Source organism: Magnolia sinica, chromosome 9, assembly GCF_029962835.1.
Source record: "Magnolia sinica isolate HGM2019 chromosome 9, MsV1, whole genome shotgun sequence".
In the NCBI taxonomy this organism is placed as follows: Eukaryota; Viridiplantae; Streptophyta; class Magnoliopsida; order Magnoliales; family Magnoliaceae; genus Magnolia; species Magnolia sinica.
In genome coordinates, this window is record NC_080581.1 from 90,514,452 (window position 1) to 90,529,557 (window position 15,106).

The 15,106-nt window shown below is 38.4% G+C and overlaps 2 protein-coding genes across 2 annotated transcripts in view; both read left to right on the top strand.

Moving 5' to 3' along the window:
• LOC131256051 (phosphatidylinositol/phosphatidylcholine transfer protein SFH13) overlaps window positions 1-9,301 on the top strand; it is a 36,024-nt gene extending 26,723 nt beyond the window's left edge. Inside the window, exon 16 of the mRNA XM_058257077.1 lies at window positions 8,380-9,301. Coding sequence (XP_058113060.1) covers window positions 8,380-8,400 — 21 coding nt within the window. The 3' untranslated portion in view covers window positions 8,401-9,301. The remainder of the gene's footprint in view (window positions 1-8,379) is intronic.
• A 1,189-nt stretch (window positions 9,302-10,490) lies between these two features.
• Window positions 10,491-14,620, top strand: LOC131256053 (GPI-anchored protein LLG1-like). Its single transcript, XM_058257081.1, has 3 exons — window positions 10,491-10,640; window positions 10,777-10,833; window positions 14,201-14,620. Exons 1-3 carry the CDS (start codon window positions 10,556-10,558, stop codon window positions 14,563-14,565), a joined length of 507 nt encoding a protein of 168 aa, XP_058113064.1. The 5' UTR covers window positions 10,491-10,555; the 3' UTR covers window positions 14,566-14,620.
• Window positions 14,621-15,106: the final 486 nt, after the last annotated feature.

Here is a 15,106-nt window from a genome sequence, read left to right on the forward strand (position 1 = left end):
GCAACCTTTTCTCACCTGTAAGGAAGAAGATACTGATTCAGTTATAACCTCCGGTATGTATTATCTCTGAGAGCAAAGAGCACAACAGGAAATTATTACCTGGAATGAAGATTTTCACCCGGGTGGAAGCCATCGAATTGAGAGATTTGCGTAATAGAGGAAGCGATCAGTGACGAGATCTCGAACGTGCTCATGCGGACTACCAAGTTCAGGAATGGTCTGGTCGACGCCTCGAGCGTAACAACGGATTTCGCTCGGGATTTCCTCGAAAATCACCTCAGCAGAAATGAGGGAAATCCCATTTGCAGGGCGGAAGATATTGGGTGGATTTACACCCCTGCCAAACGAGATACACGGTCATAATGGTGGAATTCCCTGTACATTCACCATACGCAGAAAATCAAACAGGCCCTTAGGAGCTAAACTAATTTTGACTTGATGCAGCGATGCACTGAATAAAACTAAGTTAAGACTATGATAATTAATCCAAAATTGCTAAAGCATTATGGTAGATAGAAGTAGATGGACTAAATTAAGCTAAGCAAAGCATTAACATGCAAGAAAAAAAAAAGAAAAAAAAAGAAGATAAGATATGCAACATTGTGCTAAGTAAGATATTTGTTTGATCGGATTAACGACAGCCTAGAGCTCTTCATTATATGCTACTTTTATATACTTTGGATTGGCAATTGCCTTGTGTATGCTCTCCTTTGTTTATGGGATTGATCAAATAATTAATTAATAATACTAATAAATTATTATTTTAATTCATGACAGGCCCGCTAGCAAGTATTTTACTGTATTTATTTATGTTTCTAATTCCTAACGGCTTTCCTTTCTTACCGCATTGCTAATGAATTTTTTCATGTGCGTGACCAATTATATCCGGCAATGTTTTAGTATGCATCACCACTTTAGCATTACAATAGTTTGTATGTGCTATTTAGAAGTTGTGTATACATAATCTGTATCCTTCAACCATATGTCGCTGGAAGAATGACCGCTTCTAGGGTTTCAGTTGTGCGTAAGTCTCTAGGTACTATAAGACTCCTTGCGTAACGTGTCTTTAGCTCATTTTCGAGCTATGGGGCATTTGATCTTTCGCTGAAAAACCATAGCTGCAGCTAACTTCCTTATTGTATCCATAGTCACAACCTCTATTTCCTCACTCGGTACTTGAATTTCGTATTTGGTATGCGCACAAGCATGTGTGTAGGCCTGTGAATGTGTGCGCGCTCCTATTATATACAAGCACATGTGTACGTGCATACGTGCATGTATAATGAGAAGGGCCTCCGCTTCACTCCTTGGACATGAAATAGTAACCGGTCCTTATGTGTTGCATGGCAGAGGTTTAGTTGAAGCTTGAGAACGGAGTGATGAATTTGCTTTATTAGACTCTAATAGGGCATCCTTAACACGATTTCAATTAACCCCTTAAGGAAATTTATTTTAAACTTATTGATGTAATGCGAAAAGTTCAAATTAGTTTGATTTTTCTTAATCATACTGGCCAAAACTTGTATACAATACTTGTACGGTGGTGCATGCATAAAAGAGGCCACCCATTTTTATCTTAATTTTAAAGACAAGACAAGACCATACCCTATTATAAAACCATCTACTGAGCCCTATTTCTTTAATAATAGAGTTGTCTATCTTCTTGACATATATTGTATATTCAACGTAAAGAGGGTTGGACGAGTAAAATGAGGGAGATCGGCTTGATCGACAAAAAAGAGGAGTGGCCCTCCTATAACTTAATAAAGTCACTATCAATAAATTTTCGAGCAATTACCAACCGAATGTCATTTGAGTATCAACGGTCGAACTTCATCATAAAATCACATTTTGATTTTATATAAGATTTATGGGTTATATCTTTCTTAATAAGATTAAAATAAGAATTTTCCATTTTTATTAAATCGATTCAAGCACTAGTTGTATAGCCTTTCTTACTATTTATCTTATAGCTATTTCCGTCACTGCCTATCCAAATGATCCCTAATTATTCGCCGTCTCTATCTTAATTTTCTGTCATCCCATATGTTAGATTTGACTGTGGAATGATGATTGTAAATGGTAGGTAATTGATCTCACAACATGCATATGCAATCATCACACTGTATCCATCTAATCAACTAATGTTCCATCTCTATTGTAATATATGAGCTTACATAATCTGACTATGTGAGATCTCATTCGCATAATCTTATTAATCAAGGTGAAGATGCATCTTATATGTACATGCATCTTTATATACATCACTCTTGTTATGTGTGCTTGCATGATGGTCTACACTGTGCGAGAAGCATATAAAATTTTTAATCAACTAATGTCAATCACACCTCATCGTGCAAGTCAATTCAAATATTTATGTACATACATTATATGAAACGATTACATTATGTGATCCATAATTTGTGGCTCACTCGAGGTTTTGAATTTTCTCATTTTTGGTTGAAGCATATATTTCAATGGGCTTATTACAATCATTCTATCAAATATCATACATATACACAAATTTGAAATATTTAAGTTGATTTAATGAATTAAATTCAAATTCCTATGAATATATTAAAGAATTCCATTGCATTTCAATTATGGGTATCCAAATATATTTTTTGGATTTCAGTGCATTCCAATTATAAGCTATCAAACACAATTGATGATTCAAATCTATATTGATTTCATTGTAATTGTGATTTATATTCCAATTCATTTCAAATTCATGCTCTCAAATGTGCCCTAGTTTAGGATAGGATTACTTTGCCAATATGTTTTTTTTATTGGTAATCAATTCAATGGGTCCCCTAGTTTGGACGGTTTAATTATAATTAATGTAATACAAGTGTTCATTTTTTATTACTTGCATATTAATCCTCGCACGTAGCTATAGTCAAATAATTTTCCTGTTGTGCGGGAATGAATGTCATACTCCGCGATTAGAATACTTAGTTTACTTTTATGTGTAGGATGCATTAGAGAGATCACACTACATACATGTGACATAATATAACTCGTTTAAGAGATTTGTACCATTAATCAACAAAGAACTATGAAAATTATTATTACTAGCATTTAGGTTCCTTTTAATTTTTTACTTTAAGCATTTACATTAAATATTAACTATTAGTTATTTTTTTGTGTTTTTTTTCTTGCTAATGTCAGTTCCATTGGTCGGAACTGTTAACATATGAATTAGAGAATGATGGCTAGCAAAGGACACCAGGCAGGGATGCACTGGGAAATGTAACAAAAAGACATATAAAAACATCAAGTGCTCCTCCTCTCACACTTATACAAGAGCTAAGAGAAAAAATAATAAAAAAAAATTAAATTAAATTAAATTTTATTCAAAACTTGATGTCTAGGACTCTCTGTAAGAGCCTATTATTAACAAACCATAAGACTCCTTTCCTACATAACCTACTCTGAAATAAGTAAAAGACATCAACTCAACATCAATCAATCACTTTCTAATTCTGCGGGCCAATAAGAATAAAAATAACTTAAAAATCTAACAAATAAAGTATAGGAAAAAATCACTTCAATGTCCTTAAGTCAATGCTTACATATAAAAAAGAATTTTCGAGTAACTTATATGGTGCGAAAATATTTTATAAATATGAATAAAACTATTTCTATATCTCAAAGATGAGTGTGAAAATATATTTCTACATTGTAGCCTGTTCAACCACCTGATGTGAGAACTACTCAAGCCTCAACTGCTATGACTGCTGCGTATGGAAAAATCTTTTTCATGTTCCTGTTTCCATGTATAACAATGCTTTATTTCCAAGTGAGCTTCTGTGCTAGTGCGATCTTAGCCTGTCTTATTCTCAGCCCATCAGACGGCATGATTGACCAATTCCACGGTCCACCCAAGTCCATTTCTTCTTTCTTCCTTTTCTTGTTCTTTTCCATTGTTTCCTCTTCCTTTTTTTATTTTTTATTTCTTTTAAAGAAGATGGTAGTCAATTCAAATTGACTCGTGGTCCATATCCCCTTTTATCATCATACATTTACACACTTGAGAAAGACTTTGACCTTTTGGTACTCTCATGTGAGTCATTTAACTTGGACACAGATTGCCTCGAAACTTAATCACTAGGGACATCCCTGATGACCTGACCCTTTGGACCACACATGATGTATGTGTTTCATCCACACCGTCCATCTCTTTTTAGGGCTCATTCTAGGGCATGAGCCCAAAAATGGAATGTGGATTGTGTGGTTAGATTCTCTGTAAGGCCCACCATGATGATTGTATATTATCCATGTCGTCCACCGATTTTTCAAGATCAGTTTAGGTCGTGAGCCCAAAATTGAAGTGTATCCAAATCTCAAGTGGACCACACTACAAAAACCAGTGTGGATAATGACATCCACCGTTGAAACTTTCCTAGGGCCCACTTTGTTTTTTATGTATCATCCAAACCTGTTGATAAGATCACATGTCTTGGATGAATGGAAAAGACAAATATCAGCTTGATCCAAAACTTTGTGGTCCCCAAGAAGCTTTCAATCAGTACCGTTCAATTCTCACTGTTTTATTTGGTGTGGTCCACTAGAACTTTGGATATGCTTTGATTTTGGGCTAATGTACTAAAGTGAGCTGAAAAAAATAGATGGACGGCATGGATAAAATACATATATCACGTTGGGCCACATAGAGAGTGTAGCACGGTGTGCTCCTCACTGCACAAGCAGCGTCCCCAAAAACGAAAAGCTCAAGTTTACCACACCATAGAAAACTGGGGAGATTGAATCTGTACCGTTGAAAACTTCTTATGGGCCACGGAATTTTTTGATCAAGCTGATATTTGTGTTTTCCCTTCATTCACGTATGTGTGACCTAATCAACGGGTTGGATGGAAAATAAACATGAAGGGTGGGCCCTAAGAAGGTTTCAATGTTTCCTGTGGTGTGGTCCACTTGATCTTTGGATCTGATTCGTTTTTGGCCATACATCACGGTGGGCCCCACAGACTGGGTCCATTTAACTATTCTCCAGATAGTGAGTCCCAACTAGATGGTATTAAATATCATTTTAAGGGTCTAAATTCCCTGAAATCAATTGGACGGTCAAGATGAGAAACAATCAAGACAACTCCAATCAATCTGAATTATGGTTAAGTGTCATGTGTAGAGTTGGACCTACGATTTGAACGGTTCAGATTGTATTGCTTTTATGCCACGGGAGTGGATTGCCTGTCTCTATTCCCGGGGCTGTGTGGGGTCCACGGAGATTCTGTGAAAAATCCACTCGGTTCATCTGTTTTTAAAGACGACAATAGGCAAGGATTCCAAAAATCAGGTAGATAAAAAACTCAGGTGGACTACACCAACGAAAAGTGGGAACAGCAACGTCCACCGTTTAAACCTTCCTGGAGCTGACCATGATTTTTATATGCCATCCAAACCGTTCATACAATTACTACCAGTCAGATAAACTATAGGAACAAATATCAAATAAAACTTCTGTCACCGCCCGGCGTTCAATCCCCGTTGTTTCAGGAGCTTCACGTTAGGTATAGATTCAGATCGGCTTTTGTGTGATTTTTTTATTAGATTAAAAAAGAAATCAAGGCAAAGGGCCGCGTATTTAAGAAACTAAAGCAACAAAAAGCCATATTAAACCTTTCTCAGGGGCTCACCTGGATGGTTAAGGGTCGTTTGGGACGGTGGATTGGGGGGGTTTTCGAATCCCCCGGTTGTTTGGCAGCATAAAATAATTGGGGGTTCCAAATCCAGGGGGTTTCCAGTACTCTCTTTGAGGGGGTTTGCAATCCGTGGTGTGAACTTGGATTACATCTAAAATCATTTCAATAGTTACAGGTGTAACACGTGTGTCACTATACACTATCATTCTATAGGGCACATGGCTCACTAATGATGATTAGTACTATTCAAACATGGTCCATGTAAATCAGCACTGTCCAAACATTATCCATGTAAATCAATGACTAAAAATCATTTGTTAGTCACTCAAACATGATCTTGTGCTTGTGGCTCATCCGAGACTTAGAATTTCATCATTTTCGGATAAATCATATGTTTCAGCAGGCTTATCACAACTATTGTATCAAAAATTACATATCTTACTAATTAGAGATATTAAAGTTGATTTAGTAATTAAATTCAAATCCCTGTAAATATGCTACGGATAGGTACTTTTGGATTAAAGTTGATTCACACTCCAGGGGTGCCAAACACAGTGGGAGGATTGCAAATCCAGGGGTTTACAAATCCACGCTCCCAAACAGGCCCACATCATGGACGGTCAATATTTGTGGGTTATCTCCAATCCACCGGTGGGCTTACCAGACGTGTATGTATACAATCTAGGAAAAGAATCTTACCTTTCCTTCTTTTAAAGAGTAGACTCTCTTAGAGAGCCTAGAAACCTTCCATCCCACAAGAATGAGTTTGGAATAAGCATATATCTGTGACCAAGGAAACAAAGCTTGTTACTTTCAAAGTGGTACACCGCCCCCCTCTTAAAAAATTAAAAAAAAATACAGAAAGGGAGATTCGTCTCAGAAAACACACTATAAATTCCTTTCCTATGCAATTTGTGTTCTTCCCATCATCAGCAACTAAAAAAGACCACTCGTCAACAAGGAAAACATGAGCAGGAGAGTAGCAACTGGACAGGCCCAACCATCTCGTCAGCTCGTATATGAAGATTTTCAACCGTCTTCTGCTTGGACTCATGACACTAATGCCCACGTCCTTCTCATTGAACTCCCTGGTATTATATTCATCTCTCTCTCTCTCTCTCTCTCTCTCTCTCTCCATCGTATTGGGTATGTATGATCCACCAACATTGGATCATTACTAAAACGTGTTTGTCTACTACTCCTTTTTCATCTCATTACCATCTTTTGGTTACCCATATTTAAGGAAACTCTAAACTTGAATTTTTGTTTTTGTTTTTACCTTTTCTAATGTTGTTTTAATGTTTAAATGTGTGTATTTAAGAAAATCTGAGAAGAAACCTTTTTTTTAAAATAAATTATTTATCTTTAAAACTTGCTTTTTTAGAAGAAAATTAAAAAAAATAAAAAAATAAAAAAACTTTAATGGGTGATCTGAGGAAAGCCATTGGTCGTTGTTATCCATTGAAAGTGGAGAGTTTTAAGGAGAGAAATTTATACAGAGATTACTTGGAAACATAGTCGTAAAACTTGCTGACTTGACTCGAAACTCAGCTGAGTCAACTAGGCTCAGTGAAATTTCGAGCTGAGACTCTAGAAAACTCATTCATGGCTGTGACTCAACCCTTGGGAAGACATCCATCCACTCCACGCTTGGTCGACCTGACGCAACTGGCAGTGACTCGAGCTAAGCTACTTTGAATCATGCTAACATTAAGTAATTTCTTATACTATTTCTTATTTCTTAATTAGCTATCTTTAATTTCTTATACTATTTCTAACTAATTTAGAAATTAAGTACTACTACTAGTATTTTTAATATATAATTATTTAATACTCCAGCTTTCGGGTTTTCGAAATATGCTTGACAATGAAGAAGAATTCGAGAGAACCAAACTATGATATTAACTGGCCATTTAATCACCTTTGCACATCATTACTCAAGCACCTAGAAATTTTGACTTATTTTAAATGAAGTTTCAAAATTTTGGCAGGACAACCTGTTAAACCTGAACTTTTCATCTCCAGTCTTTCTATGTTTCCATTTACCTGAATAACATTTTTACTGCTTTTTTAAGGATTAAAAAAAAATAAAAATTGAACTAAATGGTAACATTTCCTATAGCATTTCAGTTTCTTTTTTTCCATATGGTGTTTTGCTTACTATGGTTTTACCTCAATTAAGGGTCTGTTTGGATGCACTTCCTCAAAGCAGGGTTTCTAAAAAAGAAGGTTTCAGCCTGCAGCTTTTTCTGTCAACCCGGCAAACACTAATCCAATTTGGTTTTTGTTGAGTCAAATTCTTAGTGCCTATTTTATTGAGTGGGAGATGAATTGGTGGTTTGCAAAATGCATCCAAACGCATAGGATCAACTGTCGTTTGGAACAAAAATGGCATTTAGGCTAGAAACGCCTCTTTGGAGGGTGCATCCAAATGGGCCCTAAGAGAACTAGAATACCAAGTATATGTAATGAAATGACAAAGATAACCGAGATTGAAATACCATTTTTTAGCAATCTGGTTTTAGTTTTATGCATGTTAAGTATTGAGCTTGATCATGATCTTAGCAAAAGAAGAAAGAAAGCAACCTACATTGATCAAGCATGTGCTGTCTCTCTTGCATCAAAAGTAAAAAGGAAAAAAAGAAAAGAAAAAAAGATTATACTTGTGAAAATGGCACACTGAATATTCTATATTTCTTCCCATTTCTCTAAGGTTTCAAGAAGGAAGATGTGAAGCTGCAAGTGGACAACTTCGGAAAAATAACGGTCAGTGGAGAGAGGCTGGTAAGCGAGAGTAAATGTAGCCGGTTCAAACAGATATTTAATGTGCCCAAAGATTCCAATATAGAAACTATTAGTGGGAAATTCGACCACGGCCTTCTCTTCGTGATCATGCCAAAGAAAGAAATAGAAACAATAGAAGAACTCGAAAAAAAGATTCAAAATGATAGCACCGAGACAGAAGGAAAGCCCACAAACAAAGATGAAGAATTGAGGGAAGATGCTCAAAATGATATTACTAAGAAAGAAGGAAATGCTACAAACAAAGAAACAGAACCAAAGGAGGAGATTCAAAATGATAGCAGTAAGAAAGAAGGAAAGCCCACAAAAAAAGAAAGACAACCAAAGGAGGAGATTCAAAATGATAGCAATAAGAAGGAAGGAAAGCCCACAAACAAAGACAGAGAGCCAAAGGAGGAGATTCAACATGATAGCAGTACGAAAGAAGAGAAGTCCACAAACAAAGAAGAATCAAAGAAAGAAGATTATGATGATGATAATCATGGACCTAAAGATGGTGTTGATCATGAGAAGGGAGAGGGCCAGAGAAATGATGGGAATGAGGGATTGAAAGGAGAGGGTGGAGACAGATGTAAAAGAAAAGGGAATTTGAGTGAGGACAGAGTACAAGTAACGAAAGGGGAGATGATGGATGATTTGTTTAACCAAGTAATGGAGACCATAAGCAATAACAAGGCTCTCATTGCCACTGCGATGGTAGCTTTCTCCTTTGGGTTGTATATATCTAATAAGCTTAGGAAAACTGAATAATGAGACAACAACATAAGTTATTCTCATTTGGACTGTATTCATTCATTAAATTGTATTAAAGAAGCAATAAAATTATAAAATAAGTGCATGGATGCACATAAGCTCCCTCTCTCTCTATATATATATTGGAACGCTCACCTGCGAACCAGACCACATACGAACTTTTTTGAGAACTCATCATATCAAAAATCTGAACGGTCCACGTGAAGCAGAACCTCTTGAAACCTATATGTATAGGAATACTCGCCTGTGCACCTTCTTACGTGAGCACCCGTGCACACCTTTGCATACATGTCATGGGCCCAAAATCTGAACGGTCCACGTGATGCAGCACCCCTTGAAACTCTATGGCTCCAATTTTAGCCTGATCTAAAACAGAAATGCAAATCAAGGGAGGAAAGTGTTTCCTTTTTCCATAGCCCACCAGAGTTTTGTATGGGGCTGAAAGTTCCACTTTGATGGGCCCCATAAAAGGAAAGAGTGGGAATGGCCTGAGACCCTTTCCTAATGATCACTTTGATGTGGCCCACTTGATATTGGATCGTTATGATTTTTTAACTGACGTTCTAACACGATTTGGTCCAAATAATGGACGGATCAGATGTAAAATACATTTTACAGTCGGTCCCGCAGACTCCTTTATCGTACGCGTACCTCCGTCAAAACGCGGGGATCCAGTGGATACGAGTCGTTACTAGACGGCGACTCCTCGAGCAATAATCACCGTAGATTACGAGCAGCGCTAAGTACCTTCCAGGGTTACTTTCGTAAACACAGAGCCAGGTGTACATAACTTAAATGAGATCCACGCCGTCCATCGGTTACTTTGACTCTTTTTAACCGTTGGGTAAAACAATCACGGTCATTTAAAAATCTAAGTTAGGCTACACTAGAGGAAGCAGCTGGGATAGAACAAATACCATTATTTTTTTTAGGAACCACAGTGACTTTATATGCAATCCAATCCATTCATCTAATTTTCCATATCAGTATGAAATATATTTCCAATAATCACAATATTCTAGAACTCAGGTGGGCCATAAATCATTAATATAGAGGTTTTAGGTATAATGTTTTTGGAATTGGGCCAATTAAGAGTTGAATTGTCTTGATTTTTGGGATAAAGAATCAAAGATGGATTCAGTACGTGATGGACGGTGTTGATTTCATGCACGTTTAGTCATTTCGCCGATGTTATTGAAATTAACCCTGGTAGGTACGTAGCGCGATGTATAGAAGTGTTTCCAAGGGGTATTACTCCTCTCCTTCCGTGCTTCCTCCACTCCAAGCCCTCTCTCTCTCCAAGCCCTCTCTCTCTCTCTCTCTCTCTCGAGAAAATGACATTATATCGCTATTTTCTCGTGATTTTCTTCTTCTTATTCATTTGGATGGGATTAGCTTATTCCACCACCTTCATGTCAGGTGAATTCTCAAATTCCAAAGCTACCTCCAACGGCTCTCGAAATCTCGCGAAATTCTCTTCATTTTCTCATCTCCCATCCTCGAACCTTTGTATTTTTATTTGATAATTTGAATTTTATTCCCTTTTCTTTTGCAGATGTCCTCTTCGATTCTGTCGGGTCGACCCGTCGGAGCCTCCTTCAGGTCAAAACGCGTAAGCTCCGACCCGAATCGGGTTTCTTCTCTCTTCCGTTTTCTGTTTCCGGCGGCGTTTGGATGCACCGTTCTATTGAATTACAATTATTAGTCGAATAAAGACAAATATCGACTAGATTTTGAAATATCACGATACGATAATATCGAGATATTTTTAAAATCTCGGAGGTTTTTGCTTCTTTTTTTTTTTCTCAATATTATCGTGATTTTAAGTAAAAATAATTTATTGAGACTTATATATTTAGAGTTTTAAAATTATTATTAGTTATAATAAATTTTATTTTCAGTGAGAATTTATTGATAACATCGCGAGAAAAGTCAAATTTTGGAAATCTCTCGAGAAAATTCACGGGCCGATAAATTGCCGATAACGATTTTTTTAGTACGGAGAGGAGTGATATGATTGTCGGTAAGCCCCTGTCGGACAAGAAACCGTCCGACCGGAGCTCCTGTGAGGCCCACCGTGATTTATATGTTCATCAAAGCCGTCCATCTATTTTTTATGATCATTTTATGATATGATCCTAAAAATGAATCAGATCGAACGCTCAAGTGGACCACACCAAATAGCACAAAGCATTAAATGAAAGAATAATCTCTGGTGGTGGTCTACTTGAGCGTTGGATCTGTTTCATTTTCGGGCTTATACCTTAAAATGATCTGAGAAAATGGACGGATTAGATGGTGTTGCCAACACCACCCGAACGGCCGTGTTTGATTTTTGGGAGCTGTGGGCCCACTGTCATCTATTTGTTTTATATCAGCACCGTCCATCCGTTTTTCCAGATCAGCTTGTTTTCTGGCCCTGAAATTGAAGCAGATCCAATTCTCAAGTGGACCACACCAAAGGAAACAGTGTTCATTGAACGCCTACCATTAAAAATTTCTTGGGGGCCACACAAGTTTTGGATAATTTGATATTTGTTTTTCTCGTACAGGTCTATGTGACCCTATTAATAGGTTGGATGGCAAATAAACATTATGGTGGGCCCTAGGAAGTTTTTAATGTTGGGTGTTCAATGACCACTGTTCAATGTGGTGTGGTCTGCTTGAGATTTGGGTCTGCTTCATTTTTTATATCTGGCCTTAAACAGATCTGGCAAAACGGATGGACGGCGTGGATCTTAGACACAAACATCACGGTGGGACCCACAACGCCCAAAACATCACACACGGCTTCACCACCTAATCCGTGTTCCTCGGTGTATACCCGTTTTCAGTATGTGCAGGTGGGTGCATGGTTCAGTGATCCAGACCGTTGGTTCATGTTTTGTGGCCTGTAAATAGATGGGTGAGAGAGTTGAGTCTTTGGAAGAGAAAAGAGGGCCATCCATCCAAGGTAGGGCCACCAGATGGAGGGTCCACCGAGCATGGATTTCTGAATAGAGTATCTTTAATTGCTGAATTATGGAAATATATGGAAGATATCTTGCTATTAGAAACTATGCAAATGGTGGTCAACTGATTACTTTGAAAAAGTCGCTGAGTCAACTCAGTGAGTCGATGCCCAATTTGCATACTTGACTATATGCCGAGGCAATTTAGATTCAGGTAGAAAGCGAGTCCAAGTACTCAGCTCAGGGCTGAAAGTCGAGCAGGTTCCGCCGAGTTGGTGCTCAACCCTAGCCCATTGCGAATTCTCAACCCAAGCCCAACCCAAACTTATAATTGGGTGGATATATGCTAATATTTTCGTTATTACATTAGTAAATCATGTTTCAATACATGTCTTGTTGTTATGTATACCTATAATTTTATTAATTAATTTATTAATTTATTAATTATATATATAGTTATTGATGATAAATAATTTCATTTTTTTCTAAACAAACGAGCTAAAATATATGTCAACTACTTCTTTTAAAAGTCATATTATGTAGCAGGCAAACCGTTTGGGAGAAAAATCCAGCATATCTTGGTAGCTTGAGTCATCACATATGGTGTGGACCAATGAGACCCGACAGCACTGGAATTTCTTGTGCCTTCAACACAGATGATCTACACTTAATTATAATTTATAAATAACTTATATATTGATCAGGTTTGAGTTCGAGTTGAGTCGGGCAACCTGAGGCCTCAACCTGAGCCCGACCCAAGTTATCAGGTTAGTACTTATATAGCTCAAGCTCGAGACCAAACCCATTACATGTTGCCCAAGCCCAACCCAATGTTGGGCCGGTCACGAGTTGGCTGGGTTGAACCTGCCCACCTCGCTTTGTCACTCAGCACTTGACATGTGAACCGGTTTGGCAGTGCAACAAGACCATCCATCTAGTGGGCCATGCCTGTAGGTACCTACATTTTGAAGATTTCGCCGATTGGAATATTCTAGTCTTGCCATTTTAAAGGTTGCCTTATGATTGGATAGCCCGATTAGTGGGATTTTCATGTGAGCCATTGAAAGATAGAACCCACTGGATGCATGGTCTGGATCCATCGAATCCAACCTGCCGCTGTATTGGCGGTTGACCGCAAGATGTATCAATGCTTGGAGACTGATGACTGGCAAGATGTACACAAGTCAAGTTAGCTTAGTTAGCTTGATTGGCTCGACTTGGAAAAGATTGATTTGCCTCGGCTTGAAGTTGGATTCGGACTGAGTTGAGCTGGTTTTTGGAGCTCGAAAAAATTTCAGTTCGAGATTGTCTGAGCTCGACGTGACTCGGCTCGAACCTTAGCTCGAATCTCAGCTCGAATCGGCTCGGTGACTTGGTTATTTTTATCTTTATGTTGCCCACCAAGTGTTTGATGAAATGATTCAATGGAGTGTTGTTTTGAGTGCATACATTCACTACAGAATCAGCCGGTGACGAGGAAGGAATGGATACGAAACAAATCACTCGAAAAGAAAATAATTTGCGTTATAGGATTTCCCTCATATCTTGTTTTTATACTACTCGCCAAGTGTTTGATGAAATATCTATAAAGTATTGCTACTATTATTCTATGAGAGATTAAAAATGCATTCTATGTATTTGAGAAAATGTTGCACGGGCTCAAACTAGCTCGAGCTGCTAACCAAGCCAAGCCAAGTTTGAGTGGGGGTTAGCTGCTGGCCGAGCCGAGTCACGTTGTGTCAAGCTCGACTCGGTGCAGCAATTCATCTCTTAGAAACACAATACTCAACTCGGACTCATTAGCCCGAGTCAACTTGATCTATATCAAGTGAACCCAACAACTCATGATGTATCGGGTTTACTAACCGGGTTCACACCACACAACGATCCAAACCGTTCATTTATGTTTCCCAGCTAGATGGCCCCCATGGAGAAATTCCCACATGTCGGGACCTTCAAGTAAGCGGCGTGGATCATCACATGACCTCAACAAGCTAGTCTTAGTTTTTTTTCTCCATCTTGTTTCAGCTTGCCCGATAGACTTCGAGCACATGAATTACACGGTGATTACGAGCCAATGCAAAGCACCCGATTACGTGCCCGAGCTCTGCTGCAAAGCATTCAAGACCTTCGCATGTCCGTACGCCGACGAGCTGAGCGACGTAAGAAATGAATGTGCCACGAACATGTTCTCCTACATCAACCTTCATGGAAACAACAACTTGTCAGGCGTTTTCTCCAGCTACTGTCGTGAAGGGAAGGACGGCATCTCGTGCCCTGCAACACCTCCTCAATCGGAAAATACCAATTCCAATGGCTTTGAGATGGATGAGGGCCTCTCGCTGCTCCTTACGCTTGTAGCTGGGCTTGCATTCTTGTTGCAGATTTTCTGAATAGTAGTGGATTTGATGATTGATATTTAAGAAAGAAAAATTCGGTTGGGTGTGATCTGTTCTATTCAAAGAGTATTGTAGCAGACTCTGATGGGGGGAGTGTAGTGGACCCCACCATACACGGAAATCAGGAACTGTTAGCAAGTGGGATAATCAAAACATTTGCTAAATTACGTAAATTTTAGTTGGGTGTGGTCTGTTCTATTTAAACCATTTGCTATATTTAAGTAAATTTTAGTTGGGTATGATCTGTTCTATTCAAAGAGTGTTGTAGCAGACTCTGATGGGGGGAGTGTAGTGGGCTGTGGGCCTCGGGCTGTACATGAGCCAAGCTAGCTTGAAAAGCTCGCTCAGCTCGGCTCGATCTACCTCGACTTGGCTCGGCTCGAACGACAACTTGAGGCCAACCAAGCTTCAAATGACCAAGCTCGTTTCAAAAACAAGTCAAGTTCGATCATAATGGATCTTGACTCAACTCGAACTCAGCTCAAAGTTTGAGCTCGAGATCGGCTCTACTCGAATATATATTATATTATATTAT